At 40.0% G+C, this 19,599-nt stretch overlaps 2 protein-coding genes across 10 annotated transcripts in view; one reads left to right on the top strand and one right to left on the bottom strand.

Annotated features, from left to right (window-relative positions):
* LOC110119237 overlaps nt 1-19,599 on the bottom strand; it is a 66,489-nt gene that overhangs the window by 11,220 nt on the left and 35,670 nt on the right. Inside the window, exon 1 of one of the 8 annotated variants that reach the window (XR_007223880.1) lies at nt 7,836-7,973. The exons of the other annotated variants lie outside the window; for them this stretch is intronic. The gene's annotated coding sequence lies outside the window, so the exon portion shown is untranslated. Of the gene's footprint in view, nt 1-7,835; nt 7,974-19,599 lie in introns of those variants that run through there. 8 annotated transcript variants of the gene reach the window in all.
* Nucleotides 1,208-17,879, top strand: LOC100648550. Of its 2 annotated transcripts, none has more exons than XM_003394761.4 (5): nt 1,208-1,368; nt 8,768-9,104; nt 11,430-11,586; nt 12,054-12,411; nt 13,616-17,879. In XM_003394761.4, the coding sequence occupies exons 2-5, from the start codon at nt 8,768-8,770 to the stop codon at nt 15,773-15,775; spliced, it is 3,012 nt and encodes a 1,003-aa protein (XP_003394809.1). In that variant the 5' UTR covers nt 1,208-1,368; the 3' UTR covers nt 15,776-17,879. The 2 variants fall into 2 exon arrangements, with proteins under 2 accessions (XP_003394809.1, XP_048261257.1); XM_048405300.1 differs by lacking the exon at nt 1,208-1,368 and adding an exon at nt 8,402-8,537.

Genomic DNA, 19,599 nt, shown 5'->3' with positions numbered 1-19,599 from the left:
AATAAAAGAACTTGTCACGGTCCGAGCAGCAGGTGGTATCCAATAACGCGACAAACGTTTCGAATGGAAAGGCGTGATCGTTCAAACCAAGAATTGTTCTATACGCTCATCTTTGCATTTTCTTGTATTTGAATACAATGCTGCTTTTGCGATTTTTAACAGCACTGTGAAATTCATACAACTTCGTTTAAAGGAATGTATAATTAGAAAACACGTTGCGCACAACATGAGATACTTTATTCCAATCAACGCTGATACTGGCGGCTCGATAAACGATGGAGCCAGAATGGAAACCAGAATATGATTGTAAATACTGAACAAACTGGTGAAACATCTTGTTCGTGGTCTCGATCACGGTGTTTACGCCTACATTTATTATTTTGTCACAAGCCGAATACATACTCTTTGGATGATATCTAACAATTGAAAATAATAGAAAAAAAAAAAAAAAAGAAAAAAGAGAAAAAATAGAAAGAAAGAAAGAAAGAAAAGGAAGAAATACCGTTGTTGATAATGGTCATCAAATTCGGTAAGCAAAAAATTGTCGTCGTTTATAATGGTTATTTAAAAATGTACATTTTGGGTATTTAAAGATTAATATTTTTCAATCGTTTAATTCTTCGTTAAATTTCTCTAAGATTAGGCGATCGCTTCCATTCAGACGAAAGTCGCCTACGAAAAGATAACTTTAAAATATTAAAAGTAACCGTTGCCTTTTATGCTTGATCATAGCATAGAGGACGAAACTGACAAAATTTCAATCGTCAATGTTAATAAAAAATGACAAGGATTCGAAAGCAAGATAATTCCTGGTCGAAGCAATTTACGTGAAAAAGTATGTACCGTATGATCGATCGATATATAGTGTATCGAACGCAAAGCTCGGTATCATCTCGGCATCAGAGCCTGAAAGAGCAAGTGCCGAGAAGTAAGAGCAAAAGTACGTAGCTTGTGCGAGGTTTTACAGCGCGACATAAGGCCACGCACTCGCAGGCGTAAATAGGTGGGTGGTTGGGTAGGTAAGGAGGATAGCCGTAAGAAGGATAGCCGTAAGAAGGTGACCAACACACTCTCGCTCGTAGCTATCGCATCCACACGTTTCTACATGTGTATGTACACGCAAAGGCTAAGAGTAAGAAAGAGTGAGGGTAACCTCTCTGTGGAACTGGCTGTGTTAAGAGGTCTCTCCTGTCGCAGGTAAAACGCTACCTCTGGAAAGTGAGTTCAGTCGTGTCCGCGCGATCGTGTTGCACGATATTTACCTGCGCGTGCAAACTCTCGAATTCAGGAGCGTACCGTTCGCTCCGGGAGCCTCGCGAGTGCTACACAACCGCATCCTTGCACGCTGCCAACGACCAGCTAGACAAGGTACGAGTAACTACCTGTTACGCTTCCTATATACACGCAACAGTTTCGTGATTCGTTACACGTTTTCCATTTTCAACTGTGGTAACGCCATTAGTGGTTTCTCCGTAGTTTCTTTGCCCATTTGTTCCATTTTGTTCGATTTTGTTCGATTTTGTTCGATTTTGTTCGATTTTGTTCGATTTTGTTCGATTTTGTTCGATTTTGTTCGATTTTGTTCGATTTTGTTCGATTTTGTTCGATTTTGTTCGATCTTGTACGACGTGATACACCATGGTGATGGATCTATACGACGAATCGATAGACTTTTATATAGTTATAGACGTAGAGGCTAGAAGAACGGCAAAGTATAAGCAGAAATCCGTATAATTGGCATACTCGACCTCGACACGGCTGCTTGCACACGCCGATTCGATTTGTCGCTGTGGAAAACGGCAGGCTCGTCCTTGCTGATGACAGCATCAGCGACACCCACGTACGATCGAAAACCCTACGCATACTGCTGGTCGAAAGTTTCGTGAATTCCAAATGACACTCAACACGCCTCCGCACGATCATTCACCTCCTTCTCTTTCTCTTTCTCTTTCTCTTCCTCTGTAATTTTCCACTAGCGACAATCCCATACCTTCCACGAAACTGACATTTTTGGTTTTCACTTTCTTAAAAAAGCTAACCTTCCTTCGCATAATTTAGTATTTGCGTGAAACAGGCGAAATTTGCTTCGACTGTGCGAGTATCTACCGTCGATAACCCAACCTATTCGTCGATTCGTAATATCGTCGATATGAAAATATAGAAGGAAATGTAAACTGTAAGCGGAATATTTAAAGAAGGATTAAGTACGGGCAAAGTTATTCGCGCGTAGCGATTAATTACTTTCACTGTCGACTCGATCGTTTACGAAGAGGTCGTGCAACGTGGAAAAACGATCCGGTTGCTCCGACACTGGCTCGTACTTGTAACCGAGCCGAGAAATAATATGTGTGCGTGTCCTCGGATATTATATGCGAAGAGGTCCGCCAGCAGAGGTTTCGCAGCTTCTACATTTCGGCCGCAAAACGACGAAACCGCGCGGATAAACGAGCCGACCGAGTCTGGGTTCCGCCCCCCCTCCGTCGAAAACCGGTCCTGCTTGTGGCCGCTAGCCGATTTTGCCTGACGAACACATGCGGTCGCCATCTTGGATCGGCCGGGGATGACGTCATTGGTACAAGGCACGGCCGCTTGCTCAATTCTAGCTCCAGCTAGAGATGGAAACAGAGGCCGCGGCCAATAGTGACGCTTCGTTGAACGGGCCTTGATATTTCGCCTTTCGATTTTATTCATCTTTCGCAGTTTTATTGCCGAGGAGGATTTACAGTCAGAGACAAAAGCACAAAGTACGAGTCAAAGTTAACTCTAGTCAATACACTCCGCAACAAAAGCATAGCATACTCTGTCTATGTAAATTTAACGTTTCTGCAATTTCTACGTGATAAAGCCGTTCGATTTTAATGCTCAATGATCGTTTATTATGTAGTTATGTTACATAGTTTAACTTTACTATAGAAAACTGAACGAAAGAGTCACGTTATTTAAGTATTTTATATACCAAAGTAACTGAAAATCGGTCGAAAAATTTGTATAAATATGCATAAAAAATAATTTTCAATATTTTGCCCTCACTTCTTTGCACCGTACGATTGCCATCGATACACTCTTTTCAAGACTGTAACACTTTCGAATTGCCTTGCATACTCCTATAACCGTCTCTTATTAATTCTACCTAACAATTTTTCATTATAATAAGATCAAGTAATCCCGTTGGTTGTACCAAAATAATGTACTAAAATATTCCTTTTTCTCAAAGTAGTCTCTTACACGTTTTGTTATCCACCTACGTAGCCCCGTTGGAATATTACATTTTCACTTGTTCGTTCATCTATTAAGTCAATGTATTTCCGACTATTTAATCGTCTGTTTATACGTTTCATTTTAATTGCTCTGCAGTATCTAATTTCGGCCTAAATTGGCGATTTAATGCTTACTCTTCCTTTCCTTTTGTCGTGAAAGTGTGCAATACCAAGTACAATCTGGATCATCCAAAAAAAAAAAAAAAAAAAGAGGAATCATTTTCATAAAAAAAGCAAAAATGGTCTACGTCATTTTCCATCGTTTTTCGTTTTCCAAACGTTTTTCGTTTTTCGTGTGTTCCCTGGTAAAAGGTGGTTTTCATTTCCACTTCTTCTGCTTTAAATGCGGACATTATTATGTAACACATTGTTCGTTACGTTATATATACATGCGGAACGGTATGTCATACTGCCGAAAATGAATTTTACGCTTTTCTTAAAGTCACACGTTCGTGGTAAGAATTTATCCTCCTGTTTATTACATTTTTCCGAGTTGTGTAATAAATCGCAATAAATTTGTCGACTCTGGTGTAAAATACCTATATGAAATTTTTAACGCCGTCTACCTTCCTTGCTTCGATGTTAGAATTGTTTGTAATATTTCGTCCTCGGTTACCGATTTTCCATGTCCTATAGCCTTATTAGAATACTAATTGAATATTTTCGATTCAAGTAAAATTTTTAGAGCGAATTGGAAAACTATTATCACCATAAATTATGAGTTTTCTGGAATTTTCTGGCTAAAAATATCCTTGATAGCATATATTGTATATCGCAGCATATACCATAGCATATATATACATTAGATCGAAAATGTTTAATTGTATGGAAAGTTGGCTAGTTTGAAAAGTTTTTCGCGATCTAAAAGATAAAATTTAATATATGATTCTGTTTTCGCATGTGTAATGTATTAAATTGTAATGTTTGCAACCGATTTGTAAAATGTTATCGAAAATTTATTAGTAATTGAAACTTCAATTAACAACCCGCTAATGATTAATTATTGTTTGTTTCTACGCGTTGGAGTACTATGCAGATGGTAATCGTGATCGTGTACAATACCGAATAACGATCGAACAATGGTTTATTGCACAAGATCTTACGGTTGTGCATTTTCTGCAATTTCAGTCTATATCACATAGCAAGAATTCCTTCTTTGCCGTTTCTCTCAGTATAGTATTAATAATTCGTCGTATTTCTGGAAGATTATCCGATAGTTGAAAGGGGAAAGGAAAATTAAACGTTAATTTAAGTGTTCCGCCAGATATTATACATTGATTTAGATTAGATATAAATTGGCCATTTACTTTTACTTACAATTTTCATGTCTCAATTTTGCTCTTCTTTGTACAAACGTGACAAATTTTTGTCACGCAGCTTGAAGAAAGATCCGTCTTAATAGAAAATTGTAAGGAAAAAATCTCGCGTATCGATAACGATTCTTTTACATTAGCAACGTTTCTAGCAACGTTTTCGATAATAGAAAAATAAAAGTCGATCGAAAATGATTGAAACGAAGCGACAGAGTTAAGTAAAATATCTCACGATAAATTTTTCTTTTCTAATAAATTCTAGTATTGAATTATTAAAATTATAAGGAACAAAATTATTACTAAAATTATCGTATCAAGCTATTTTTACCAATCTTTGACGTGATAATGTGGAAAATATAGTTAAGAAAGATTCATGCACGATTTATAGAGTGTTACGTTTGAGAGGTATTGAATGTTTTAGTATTTGTCTTTGTGTGCGGATTTCACTGCAAATAGATATAATTTAGGCTAGGTTTTGCCATATTTCTGGTCTTACGTCAGATACGAAATGACGAGTTCCGTTTTCAAGGAATATCTGTAGGTATGTACTCGTATATTATTCGTAGAAAACGTTCTTGTTTTATTCATCTCGATGTCTGTTCCGATTACTCTCAACAATGAAAGCTAACGAACGTTTCATTAAATTATTTACATAATTAACATTTTAAGTGCTTAGTTTATTCTGATAGTAATCTACAGGCTAAAACGCATTTTGCACTTTATACGTTTGCACTTTATTTTTTGTGCGTGTGTGTGTGCGCGCGCGCGAAGTAAAAAGCAAATAATAAACAGAAACGAGTTAATTCTGTGCTTCCTGCAGCTTCCTGCAGCTTCCAACATGAGATCACACACTTTAGTTTTTACAAGATTTTCACCTTTAAGAGACTATTACTGCCATTTACTTACGTGTCAGCAGTTCTGCGAACCTTTCTAGATGTTTCCTGCACAATATCACGATTATACAAACAGTTCTCGACACTTGCTAGAGACAACTAAAAATTGAGAGTGGAAAAATTGAGTCGTGTCTAATCAACAAACGTGAAAAATCAACAATCAAAAATCATGAAAGATGAACGAAGTTGACGTTCTTCAGAGACAGACAAAGATGCGTAGAACGCGTTCTTGTTCTACGTGTTGATTTTTCACGATTAGCGACGACGATTCAATTTTTCGGCCCGCTTCCGCCTAGGCCTCGATACAAGACTGTATATCTATAACGATAACAAAAATATTTATTTTCATTTAAAATTACAACGTGTATGACAATTTATACTTTGAAATTTATATTTTTAATTTTCCTTATAAGAAAAACATATCGCTATATTTATGCGACGTGTTTCCACATAAACAGATTTAATTAGATTTTATATACCCATTATATACTATCGTGCAAAACTTAATGAATAATTTGCCTGATGTCATCGTCTTTGCTACTTGTTTAGACATAGTAGGTAGATAGATTTTTTGAAATTTGTAAACATTTCTAGCTGTATACTACACGACAAGTTGTTTCACGTTCGTACTGTGACAGTGATCTTCGACGATGTTCTTAGGATCTAAATCGTGTAGTAATTACCGGTACCGTTTTAAGTCGAAAGAGCATATACGCAACTTTCGCTCGAATTAAGTCATTCCTGCTAGATGGTACAAAGATAGTTTATCTAAATGTATATTAAATAAGAAAGTCGTATCTGCATTGAGATTGAAGATACAACAGTTGAAATTTGGAACGTATGCGAAATCGATAGCTGGTTGTTAAATAATAAAAGTCATTTTTCAGCAAATTAATGAGTTATAGATTGTCCTATAGTTATATTCGGCCGTCAAGAGGTGACTGGCAACGCTGACATAGAAATATACAAGTGCCTACGCCATCTCTAATTATTACAGATCCAAGTTCGACGTAATAATCCTATAAATAGATATATGCACATATTACATGGACAACTTTTACGAAAACGAGTTGACTTTAATTCCCTTCCGAGGCAAGAACCGGATCAGTTGCAGAAATTGCGATAAATTGCACCGAATTGACACATTCGTCTTTCTTAAAACGAGCATCACTCTGTTCTACCGTTATATGTATGATCAGAATGTTTTTTTTTTTTTTTTTCTTTTTACAAAATAAGACTTCAGAACGAAAAATTCACAAGTGTTAAATTTTAAATTCACAAGTGACTGATTTTTTTAAGGACATGCTGTGCTTTATAAAAATATCACTAACGGTGATGTACGTATTTTCATCGTTACAATTAGATTGCTGACATATTTTTTACGCTTTATTTGTTCTATATCGTGTCCTTTATTCGTTATATCTGATTTATCTACGCTGTACGTTACATTTCGTTTATTTTCCTACCTGCCACCTGCTAAGACTGGTGAAAATAATTAAATTTCCGAGCCTCTTACAGAGCCTCTTTCTCTACACCGTTGAAAGGACTATCCTTAACAAGTTATATAAATCCTTTCGTGGCACATTTCGATCGATTCGCAGCGTGGATCGTGCAAGGGCACGGGCGCATACACGAGCCAGAGTTTCGCTTGTGCGTGGCTAGTGAAAGTAGAGTGTTTGCGCAACAAGGCGACGTTGTCTCTCCTTCGGATACTGGTTCGACTTTAAAGGCTCGATGCCTGTCTGTCTCCTAGACTTTCAACCGTCCCAGCTGTTAACGACATTGCTCTCGTTGCACGCCTGCTTTTGTTTTTCCCCTTCGCATCGACAGTCTGTTTCCTCCGTCTTTGCGTATCATCGTACAACTCGCGTCATCTTCCTACTGTATTCGTATTGTAAACACAGTTTAACATAGCCTAATAGAGAAGCCTCGTTCTAGAAAAGAACGTTCGAGCGTAAGAATGAAAGACGTAAGAGAAGGCAAAAAAAGATATTCAATTCGATTTGCAAATTTTTCTGAAATAATACGATTGAACCTCGATTATTAGGATTACGTATAATCATGGTACAAGCTGTTGGGATAATTTTTCGAATAATAAAGCATCTAAACGCTTTTCGTAATATCGTCGAATTTTTACGTGGCTATTACCGTTTCGAATCGTTAATTATAAATCTTATAAATTCATGGTGCCCGATGAGAGGCAACGTTATTGGCGAAACGTTCCAATATTATATCTCGATATTGGTATGCGATATTAGAACAATTCATTATCCAGACGTTCTCCGCTGTGTATCTAAATAAAAGCTGAGAAAGAGTTACAACGGAATCGATATCGAGGAGTGAACGATATGTATCGAGCTCGCGTTACATACCGTTGAGAAGAGAGAATCGTAGAATAGGTGTGTCGCGACATTCCTCGTTGGAATCACTGATTACGAACACGTACGCGTCTTCTACACGAAAACTGCATGTCTGTACGTATATTATAAATAATACAGGCACGACGGCTCCGTCCGATTCATTCACTTGGAACGTGATCAGCAAGATGATTTCGTTCTATCCACTTGCGCGCACTTACGATCAGTCAGCACTTTTCGTTCGAACGACCGTCCCAGCGATTATTTAAGTACACCGTGACTCACGAAACTTTATGTATATGTATACAGAGTGTGCCACCAACTTTGTCCACCTGAAGTGTCTTTGTTATTTCAAACAATACGTTTCGAATAAAAGCTGTGGGATTTAAAGGAATACATAACCCGGTAGTAGCGGTCTATTGACAAGTGGGTGCGTTATTATTACAAGTTATAATTTAAATAAATAAATAAATAAATAAATAAATAAATAAATAACTTGTAGAATATTTTATAGCGAGAAGTAGTAGACTCGTCCGAGTCCATTAGGATCTGGCTATACTTTGTAACTAATCAGATGGGACCCATGTTATGGTAAAAATTGTTATTTACTGTCGATCAATGTACCGAATACCGAGTAGCGCACTCGTGGAAACATCTGAATATTTCCGTCTACGTAAATATCGTCTCACAATCGAGACTGCAACAGTGATGTCTGTGGTAAGCAGCAGATATTGCCGTTACAAGCATCCAAAACCAAAATCATATCGTAGGAATTGCCAATTTACGTATACTTGTACGAAATCCTATTCTACGTAAACGAGGTTTACGTGGTCCGTAGTGTGAGAAATTTGGCTAAGAGATAAGGCCGTTGTCGGCAATTTATCGAGCAAAGTTTATTCGTATATTCTATCATTGATACGTAAAGGATTCTTTTGATCGTTTTTCAGATGCTGTCGAGGTTGCTGGTCGTATTCTGGATGGCATTTCCTCTAGCGCTGTCTCAGAGTAATTACGCGTCACAGGGAAACAGTATCGAGTATCAGCCTGGTTTGCCGCCCAGCACAGTGTTAAATGGAAAAGTAACAAAATTGGACGACATCTCGTCGATGATATTTCTGAATCGCACAAAGGCCTACCTGAATTGCAGTCAAGGGAGTATGCAGGTGGAACTGAAGTTCGAGGAACCGTTTTACGGGGTCGCGTACGCTGATTTCGACCGAAACAGTGCCTGCATATTCAAAGGACGCGGATCGACCAGCGCCAAGTTGGAATTACCTCTGAAAGGTACGTCGTTTTTTTTTATTTTCGCATCTTCGTAGACTCTGGCAATGACGAGCTCAAGTACGAGGCAAAGGACGTCGAAGGAACCCTTTCCTTCGATTGTCATCGACGTATCCGGGTTTGGGCTAGTCTCTTCGATACTTGGTCATAAAGGCCAATGAATAATTAATATTACTTGGTTAATACTACTTGATTATAAAAGAATTTCACGCGAGTTAGCTCGCCTCGGCCGAATTAAACGAACTGATTCGAATCCAAGATGTCTTCGTTTTTAACTATAACTGCTAAGTGGTCTGCAACAGTCAATAATACATCGGTTAAGTTAAGCTGAAAGACGGTAGTTGTGTAATTTGACAGGCAGATGTAATATAAAAAGAACGCCTCTGTTTGCCTCTAAGCGATTTCTCCGCGTTATCGAGTATAAAAGAATCGTTGACAAACTCACAAAACTGATAAACCTACTTCGACTGGGACGATAGACGCAAAAATTTTAAACGTTCGTAGCGAATCTAAACGATGCACCAGCTACGAGCATATTCCGCATATTCCTTGTGGAAAACGATCGAACGGACCATTAAGTTAATACCCCTATGAAGAGGACCGATACTGGATGGACTACATAATCCGGAGAACAAGCAGAAACGATAGTATGTAGAAGAAATTTCCAAAGCGATCCAAACCAAATATCGTACCAACGACAGCACACCAAGCAAAAATACTAAGAAACCTATCACTCGGGCATCGAAAGCGATCATTATTACCCTTTGACTCTGTTTCGACGATTGGCTACCAGCCGCTAATTTGGAAACGCACAGAGATTGTTCTCGTTCAGAAATCTACCAAATCAGCGTGTTCGCTTCGATCGTACCAAATCTCGTTACCTTCCGTATTGTCAAAAATAATGAAAAAGTATAACGAAGGAATAGTAATAATAATAATAATAATAACAATAATCCCGTCGAATATAACCGCGTTTTCACGGATGTAGAAAATGCGCTTGACGAAACTATCGCAACTATTTGCAAAATTGTTAATAGGTTATCTCTTCGATTCGAACGTATCATTGGTAATCCAAGAATGATAGGCGAGAAAAAGTTTACTAGCAGGGAAATGAGAACGATACGAAGTGGACGAGGACGAGCGACGAACGACGAGATGAGATACAGCAAAGGCGCTTTAGTTTGTTGTTACGACACACGTACTTCGGTAAAGATTATTAGAGTAACGTGAAGAACGACGTTGGCGTGAATGTTGCCGAGCGCGGCAGCGAAAAACGCGTACGAGTAAGTACAGAGCCAAAGTTTTCGAGTGTGTCGAAAACCTCGAGCATGTCGATAGTGAGGCGCAACGGTTCTCCAAATTTTCTCGCTACATGCGCGCGAGCCAAACGCAGAAGCTTCGTCTCGGTGACGAGACGGTGTTCGAATTTTGAAATCCGCGACAGTTTGATCTTCGACGAGCCGCGACGGATCGTCGAGTCCAACGGCGATCGTGCGATCATCGGCGAAAAATACATGCCGCCCGCCGTTCAACTTACGCCAGTTAAATGTACGCTCGGGCCGTCGAACGTGGTCGAGGTAAGCGGAACACCGCCTCGCGAGCGCATCGAAATTACCCGAATCACTCGACGCATGATAGGCGATTCGAGGATGATAGAAAAATAGTGGTCGTATCTCGCGAGCCACGCAAATGCAAGCCAATAGACAAGAAATCTATTTCTCGGTATCTCTGTCTATGGTCGGGAACGAAGACGAGTCGAATCATGGCGTAAAATTCTTTGGGTTCTTCGCTTCTGGAATACGTACTATTCGTTCGGTAGATGCGTCGTCGTATAATGATAATTAACTAGAATAAAGTGTCTGCGCATAGCGCATAACGCGATGTAACGCGTATAGGGGGTAACAAAATTAATTGTCGTGGTTTTGGCAGGTGAGCGCATACCATTGCAGATGTGCAAAATTCACCTTCGTTTTGAAACTCAAGGTGAAATTTTTGTATCGCGTCGTATCTTTTACTCGTCAAGGAGGATGAAAAGTCGATAAGCTGTAACAGGGCTTGTAACAAGGTTTGTAACAAGAACGCGTATTTGCATACAATCACCGGGTTTTATAGACCTTTTGGAGACCAGCTTCGAACCAATTAGCGCTCAGTTTCCGCTCGTTTACCTGCTACGGTCGGTTTTTGTGGTCGCGCCAGGCTACAGAGGAGGCGCAGGCGAGTTGCGCGCCGTCGTATGATCGAACCGCAGGTTGTGTTTAGAAAATGTTTCGATCGTTACAATGCTTCTAACAGTCGATCTAACAGTCTCGATGGTCGTTGATGTTGCAGGATGCGGCACGAGGCAGGATCCTCAACGCGTGTTCACAAACAACGTTGTAGTTCGCTTCCATCCTGGCCTCGAAATGGACGGCGACGAAGTTATTACGATAGTTTGTAGGTATCCTCCGCCTGTGGCACCTGCACCGCCGGCTCCTCCGGCCAGCATGTGAGTTTACTCCCTCACCGTTCTCGATTATCATCTTTCTCTCTTTTAACGCCGGTTTGACCAAAAGTATGTTTCAAGGTTTTAAGTTGATAAACCGGCAAACTTGGAAGAACCCGATCCGAGTCCGAAATCGAAATACAAAAACTCAGTTTTCCACGATTTATTCGTCGTGCGTATTTCGTGCGTGTAATTGGAATTCGCGCGGAAACTGGTTGGAGAAACTGGGCGAATCAAAGTTCTCTTCTTTTTGAAATAATAATTACGAGAAGAATCGTTTAATTTTCGCGGAATTCGTTAAACCATGGCAGGCTACGGATAAACAGAATATAGGTATATGGGTGTGTAGGTAGTTAGCCAACTCCAATCACCTTTTATCGATCATACAGACCATTCTGACATTTTAAAAGTTGCGAATGCCGGCGTGATTGAAAAATATCTGATAAAAAGAAAAATATCTTTGTCCATAGCTTGGCTACCCCGGCGCCAGTACCGCCGTCCGAACCACCGTTGAAAGGATTTCAGATTCTGCTCATTATCTGCGCGATCCTGTTCCTTTCGTTGCTGTTACTTGGCCTCGGTTGCTCGTACATGTGCTTGAAACGAAGAAACGTTCGCGTGATCCACCGACATCCGTTCGGAAGTGGCTCGGGCTCGGAAATAACAAAACTCTCCACCTCTTCCCTAAGCAACATCACCATGTTCGAGGGCTTGAAGATACCTAGGGCTCATGCCCTTCTACACGCACCTCCGTCCACCACCGGTAGCGATGCCAATCTGATGATCGACCACTCATTACCCAGCGATTATCCGAGCGAGAGCTCCGAGGTAAGTTGTTTCGTATGGAAGATGGATACAGAGCGTATGATTTTTAAATAACAATTAGCATGAGTTTCGATTTACGCGGTCCCTACTCTAATCATTTTATCCGTTGAAACTTGATAATAATCGACACTGTCAACGTCTGTCTGTCTGTCACTTTACGACTCGAGAATCGTTGAACTCATTTTCACGAGGTTTTTCTCCTATCTATGTATTTATTATTATTATTATTATTATTATTATTATTATTATTATTATTATTATTATTATTATTATTATTATTATTATTATTATTATTTGGTCAGGTTTTAAGCTATGTTTGATCAAAATTAGTTCTTAGATTGACAAGTCAAGGAAAAATGCTCGAGGATAGCGCAAACTCTTTCGTTTCACATTTTTCTCGAATAAAATTTTTTCACGGTGTAATTCCGATTGTTCGTCTGATTTTCCATATAATTTCCAGCATATTTGCTTATTTAATTACATCGTCTTATTTTTCCCGCCTACCAAATATACGTGTAAATGTCATTTCATACATATTGTCATGTTTAGTCTTGTTGTTTCAATCAGAAAAATCTGACAAATACGTTGGTAAAGGCTTAATTTGAAGAATGAAAAAATGTTCATTGTTACATTAGTATCGTCTCATGGACGTTTGAAGCCGAACTGTTCGCGCTGTGATTAACGTAACGCTATGATCCCTCGATACGAGAGACGTTTACGAGGAACGTCGAATACGGCAATCGTCGCATGTTTGAGCTACTTTAGTCGCGCAGTCGATCAATGTGACTTTTCAACGGATAAAATATCGACGATAAGAACAAACATCTTCCAGATATTGCATAAAACGTTCCTTTTCTATTTTATATTATATATGCATCTATGTATATTATTGCAAATATAGCTATGTTTCACAAAGACGTGAAACTGTGAAAATCTCTGCGAGATTAGCGTTTGTGTCAATAAGAACGGAATTCTTCGTACGATGAAAACTAAACTTACCCATCAGCTCGATATTCTATGCATGTATGCAAATATTATACTATACGTATACTGTATTATATATAGCACTAGTATAATATATACGTATAAATAAAGTTACAGATATGATTATTTTATGTTAATCAGTCTAATTACTAAAATATCTCAACAACTTTTCATTTGAAATGTCACCTGAGAATTAATGGAAATGGTACGTTTTTGTTTACAGGTGGATGAAGAACCTTCTCTGCCAGTTTCATCCGCCGGCTCTTACGACAACAAAGCCTTTGTTCACCACGAGACTCATCAACGCCAAGAAATTCGTACCACCAGTTCCCTTTACTCCGAGACAGTTGCCGCAGAAGTGGAAACGTCTTCCATGACAGCGGCAAACGCTTCACGCACCGCGGTTCCTCGCCACATGGTAGCCATGCCGATCGAACCCAAGTTCGACGTTCAAATGCGAGTGAAGCGAGCGCCACCTCCTCCGCCGAGTCCTCTACCCTCGGAATCCGACATAGCAAGCGTCGCTTTAGAAAGAAATCTCACCACGATTCTCGAAAAGGAAGAATCTAGCCTTACACGCAGTCTTGACAGTCCCCCAGCCAGGATGACTACATTCTCTTACGTTCCGGAGCTTCATGGACCTCCAGGAGGGACTCCGCCAACGTCCAGCATCTCCAGGCAGCAAACACCTCCAGTCTACTCGAGAATCTTGAGGAAGCAGGCCGAGAGGGACACCACGACCAGCACTAGCATCGTTCAGGAACGAATTCCCTCGCCTTCTCCCATAGAACAGCCTCCTTTGCAACACCATGAAATTCGTAGGCCGAGATCCTTGACTTCCTTGAACACCGAGCTAACCGAGACACGTTCTCTGACCGAAGTAACTGATCATACACATGCCAAGTACAGAGTGGCTAGTATCCTAGCTCCGACTCCGCCGCCACCTCCTCCGATCGTTCCAACAGTCACTACTACCCACACAGCTGTTCAGCATCGTGAACATCGCCTCTTCCGCGAGGAGGTGACAGAGCCTTTGGTGGAGCCCCAGGTTGTCGCTCCTAGGCGTCCAGAGATAACCACGCACGAAGTGGACGATGTGTTTTTAAAGACAGTGACGGAGAAGAAGACTATCGAGGATGTGGAACGTCACCGTCGTCAGGTGACCGAGTATAGAACTAAACCACCACCTCCGGATCCTAAGTGGGACGTTACTATCAGGAATTATCCTAAAGAGAATCTCCCACCGCCTCCTCCGGAATGGGAAAACTTCTCTGATGTTAGTTCCAATTCGAATCTGACGATTACCAATGAGCCAACGGGCAGTCAGATCGACGGGCCAGCTGACGAGGAACTGGACATCAATATAGAGCCTACGTATACCGCTAGAGCCGAGATTCCTTGCAGACCACCTCCAGTCACCCATCGTCGTTCCATCGATGAAACAGACGCTGATTGGTTCTCTAGGCTATCTCGTGTCTTGGACCCCCGTTACGCCTCCGAATTGACTGACGGAGAACGAGCAAAATGGCGCGAGATAATTACCACGGATAGTACATTACGGACCCTGTTAACAGAAGCCGTGGTTAAAGAGGACTACGAATTGATACGAAAAGATGCCAGATATGCCCATCTATTCTCTCCGGCAAAGTGGGACGTGATCATCCGAATCTTGGGTCCTCCTGTAACACAACCAGGTTCCGCTTCGTGCTCTATCCATGGAAAGAATCACGGGCAGCGATATAAGAGGTCCAAGTCCTCTGAATGGGATACTAGATCGAGAAGATCGTCCTTGCCTACTTTGTACGAGTATGAGAGCGACGGAGGTAGTTCTGCTCATACTCAGAGCCACAGACTGCAGGTATCACAGTCTACGGCGGCGATGAGCCAGTCGAATCGTCTACGTCGACTGGCATCGAGTAACAGAGGCACAGGCGGCGTTAGTGAGGCGGACGTTAGGTCAATGTCGGAGATGACGGTGAGAGACTTTGCCAGAGTGGACAGAGACGACTTGACGAGTTTGAGTTCGTTCGAGGGAGCAGATTCGCTGGTGAGATCCTTGAGTCAGCCAAGTTTGGCCAGAAGCGGTTCAGAATTTACCGAACACTGGGGAATTCCCTCGGGCATGCTGGATCTCCCGCCTTGGACAGCGGAGGAGGAGGAAGAGGAGGAGGAGGGAACTAGTTCTGTGGAGACGACGCCAAGAGCGGTGAGAAGAAACGATCATCTGGAGGTGCTGGCGTCGTTCGACGATCATAGGCAGGGATCATCCACCGCTAGATCGAGTCGGTACATGGAGAGGGAAGTGAACAGCGTGCACGTGACCGAGAGTCAGAGGAGTTCCAACTGGTTCCACGATGATTCTGAGCCAGAGATGCAGATATGAAGATGTTTAAGAGAAGCCGCCTAAGTGTTCCGTTCTCTCCAAACGTCTTTCTTCGAGTTTTTATAAAATCGAGTTATTATAAGAAATTAAACGTGATCATTATGGCAGAGGTTATGAGTATTATGCGGATCAAGGTTATCGAGGAAAGATCAAGCAAGTTCGATCAAATATAGTATAATATTATGAGAGAGGATAGAGAAGGAAATAGAAGGGAGATACGCTATTGTGTATAAGTATTTGGATGCCTGGTGCAATCTCATCGAACGATTTACGTTTCTCTTAAAAGTTTTCAATATCGTAACGAAAGAACGTCTCTCTACGCTGAATGAATTCTTTACATCTTTATCAAATTGAAATTAAAAGAAAGACAATACGCCTGGCATGCTTGTTGTTCCTTCCTGTTTGTTTCTGACGAATCATTGATACTTTACGATATCCTGTATAAACTGGTAATTTTAATCGTTCTAAAAATCCTTTTCACCCGTTGATCTCAAACGTCTACATACGTGTGCACATGTTATACTTTTGCGATAGTGTAAACGTGACCAAATACTTATGGAAGATAGCGTACATTTTAGAAATATTACGTTAACACATTTATAAGTGGAATTTCCTATGTGCGTGTCCGACTCACGCGTCTGCGTCAGAAGCGGTCACACCGCTATAACACTGTGGGCTGTGGTATCGCAACGATGCATCGGTTCTGAGACACAGCACACGGTCGTTTCCTTCACGACTTGTTTTAAATTTCCTGTTAACGAAAGTTTCATTAAGAACACGATACTATAAAAATGTAAAAAATTTGAGAGAGTTTCGCCGTTGCAAGTTAGTGCCTCGTTAATGTCGTCTCATCGATACAAAGACCAAAGCGATCCCACTGTACGGGTACATTGTGCGTTCCCCCCTTCTCTTTAGGGATATGTAATAGACGATTTAAAAAGGCGGTTTTTTCGATCACAGTGAAGATAACAGCAGTGGACATTGAAAATGTCCCCCTTCAATATCTACGGTTTACAAACTATATAACCTCTGTTATAATATCCAGATTTCTTCAAATTGACATTTTCATTTTCGACGAATGTCGCATTATTCTCAAATTTTTGTACCTTTCTATTGACTGTACCGTTTCAAATATCTGTTCTTAATTTCATATTGTCCAGGATGATCAAACTTTTCACTGCCTTCTCGCATTTGGTAGATCGAAGACGCAATTTTGCCGCCTTCTTTACGAGTTATTCTCTACGAATTCTCTACGACTACGAATATCGAAAGATTTTCGAACGAGCATTCGCGTGTTTGCGACTCAATGCGTTGACTGTTGGATCATCGAAGCATGAACAGCTGAGCTTTTTAATTAATTCGAGACACCGGAAGAGATTATAATAAATCGACTACGAAAGAAAATTATTATTCCTGTTTTGAAATTATTTGTCGAAATTAAATTTCTCTTTTTATTTCCATTTAAATTTTATCATTTTATTTCCATTTAAAATTGAACCGTGTATGGAATATATGTTGAAAGAATGTAAACGATTGGAAGCATGTGTTTAATATTAATAGTTAATTATTTATTTTTTGTCAGGCGTTAAGAAACGTTAATCTTGATAACGAACAGTCGATACATTGAAGGAACAACAGTTGGCCATTCTCTCCACTTGTCACTCGAATTCTGTAAATGGAAAAAAACGAGAAACGTCGAACAGGGTAAGAATGTGTGAGATTATTGGACGAGTGAGACTGTAGAATTTGGCGAAACGAATTCAATCATGACGTACGAATTAACCCGAAACGAGTAGAAGAAACGAATCTACGACTAACCACGCAACAAATTCGCTTTCTTAACGATCGGTGGGACATTTCGAGAACCTTTATAACCATTGAAAACCACCATCACCGTATTAACGATATTTAACACTTTTGCTACGCATCTATGTAAAATAATCGAATTATATTGAAAATTGGCAAATTTTCAAGAAACTTCTCCAGTAATATATTGTAAACTACTTTCTATTCCTGGAAAAGATTATTTTGCGAATAATAAAAAATATATCGAGCTTACAGAATATCGGATATTCGATACGAATAAAATTAACTTATAAATTCATCAATTTTATGTAAAACCTAAGCTTTACCCTTTTTTACCTTCTACCTATATCAAAGTCATAGGATATTTCTTTCTCCGCGTTTCTTCTTTCATCTTTATTAAAGAGTAATACAAACTTTCGTTTTTACGACATATTCTCTTTCTTCATTTTTTGTTACGAAAACTATCTTTTCAAATGGAAAACTATCGGATATTATTAATTCCGTTTAAATCAAGGACCGTCCGTGTTACAGCAACAATACAATTATCAAAAAGTACCTTTTCTCCTTACGTTTCTCTTTGTAATTATAAAATTAGATTAACGGAGCTATCGTATTACACTCATTTACAATACTATAAAGAAACTGTAGTATTATAGATCTTCCGATGCTCGTAAAGGAACGAACAGAGCGGAAGAGGGTGAGTACATCCCGCCCTTGCAGGGTTCCGCGTCGAAGGACGGCCCTACGCCGTCCCAGGTGGTCATAGAGGCCGACACGCCGAGGAGAATCCGAACCTTCTCAGACTTGCACGACGGCCCAGGGGATGTCGTTGAGAGGGGTGGTCCCTCCCAAAGTTCGAACTAACCAAGGAACGACTCCCTCGGATAGGAGAAGACGCGGGAGTGTTCCGACAGTAATTCGAAAAAGGTGCCGGGACATCCCAGCTGAGCGACAGGCGGTCCACCGTGGGCTTTTAGTCGGTATAGTCCGACATTACCCCGCCGTTCTCAAGAGTGAGAGTAGGGAGGGGGCGTCCATGAGGATTTCCCAACGTATAAAAAAAAAGTTTCTCATTTTTATTGTTTTTATGCCGGTCTCTTATCGTTTTAGCCATATTTTGCACCCTTTACATTGTCAGGTATACAAGTTTTCAAGCATAAAAATATTACGCTATATATTACGCTGTAATAAAAATTACTCTCATTTTGATCACGATTAGTAAGTTAAGTTTACGATTAGTTGTAAGTAACAACAACAACAACAACAACAACAATTTGTTAGAACATTCTAATCACGCGTAATACGTGCATGCCACTAAAGTAACCGTCAAAAGACGTTTCCTGTCTTCGTAAAAAGCAACTGGGTCGAGGAAGACCTTTGTTTTACGATGTACGACACGATGTTTATGCGGTGAAATTTCTTTCGAGATTGAGTAGAAAGTGTTTGGTCGTATTGTAAGATTAAGAGAGGGCCCATTTTCTATGACAAACGGGCGCGATTATATCCTAAATGGTTGATATTTAACCGAAGAATAGGCTCGCCTACTTAACGATAGTTTGGCACGATGAATCGCTGATAAGCGAAACGTATATATTTGTTATTTTCGCGAAGAAGATTTGTAAAACATTGCGACGTGGAAGGTAGAGGAATACGATACAACTTCCGATATCCAAACATCTGCTCTTTTAACGTAATTCAACTACTCTTCGATAATATCTTCTCTTGTTACGATATAATGTTTTACTATATTTGCTTTAACCACGGGCCATTAACGTTTTAAGGCGATTTTCAGCATAAAATTGAAATAAGATATCGCACGTATTAATAACGGTCGTTGTTTAGTCGGAAATTTCTTTATAAAGATAGAACGATGATCAAACACGTTGCAGATAGATTCGAAACACGACTAGAAGCTAACGGAAAGTCTTGGTCTTTCCAAAACCAAGAGAAGAGAAAAAACCAAGTATACAACATATACACTGTAAAAGGTAAGTATAGTTTTTACAGTTTACTAGAAA

Source organism: Bombus terrestris, chromosome 4, assembly GCF_910591885.1.
Source record: "Bombus terrestris chromosome 4, iyBomTerr1.2, whole genome shotgun sequence".
In the NCBI taxonomy this organism is placed as follows: Eukaryota; Metazoa; Arthropoda; class Insecta; order Hymenoptera; family Apidae; genus Bombus; species Bombus terrestris.
This window is presented reverse-complemented; position numbering and strand designations above follow the sequence as displayed.

What these genes read in the sequence shown, in the direction of transcription:
- LOC100648550 (XM_048405300.1), top strand. Translation starts at nt 8,409, where the DNA reads ATGGTAAAAATTGTTATTTACTGTCGATCAATGTACCGAATACCGAGT. An exon ending in CTGCAACAGTGATGTCTGTG is followed by an intron (nt 8,538 to 8,767) that starts GTAAGCAGCAGA and finishes ATCGTTTTTCAG; the next exon opens with ATGCTGTCGAGGTTGCTGGT. An exon ending in ATCCGAGCGAGAGCTCCGAG is followed by an intron (nt 12,412 to 13,615) that starts GTAAGTTGTTTC and finishes TTTTGTTTACAG; the next exon opens with GTGGATGAAGAACCTTCTCT.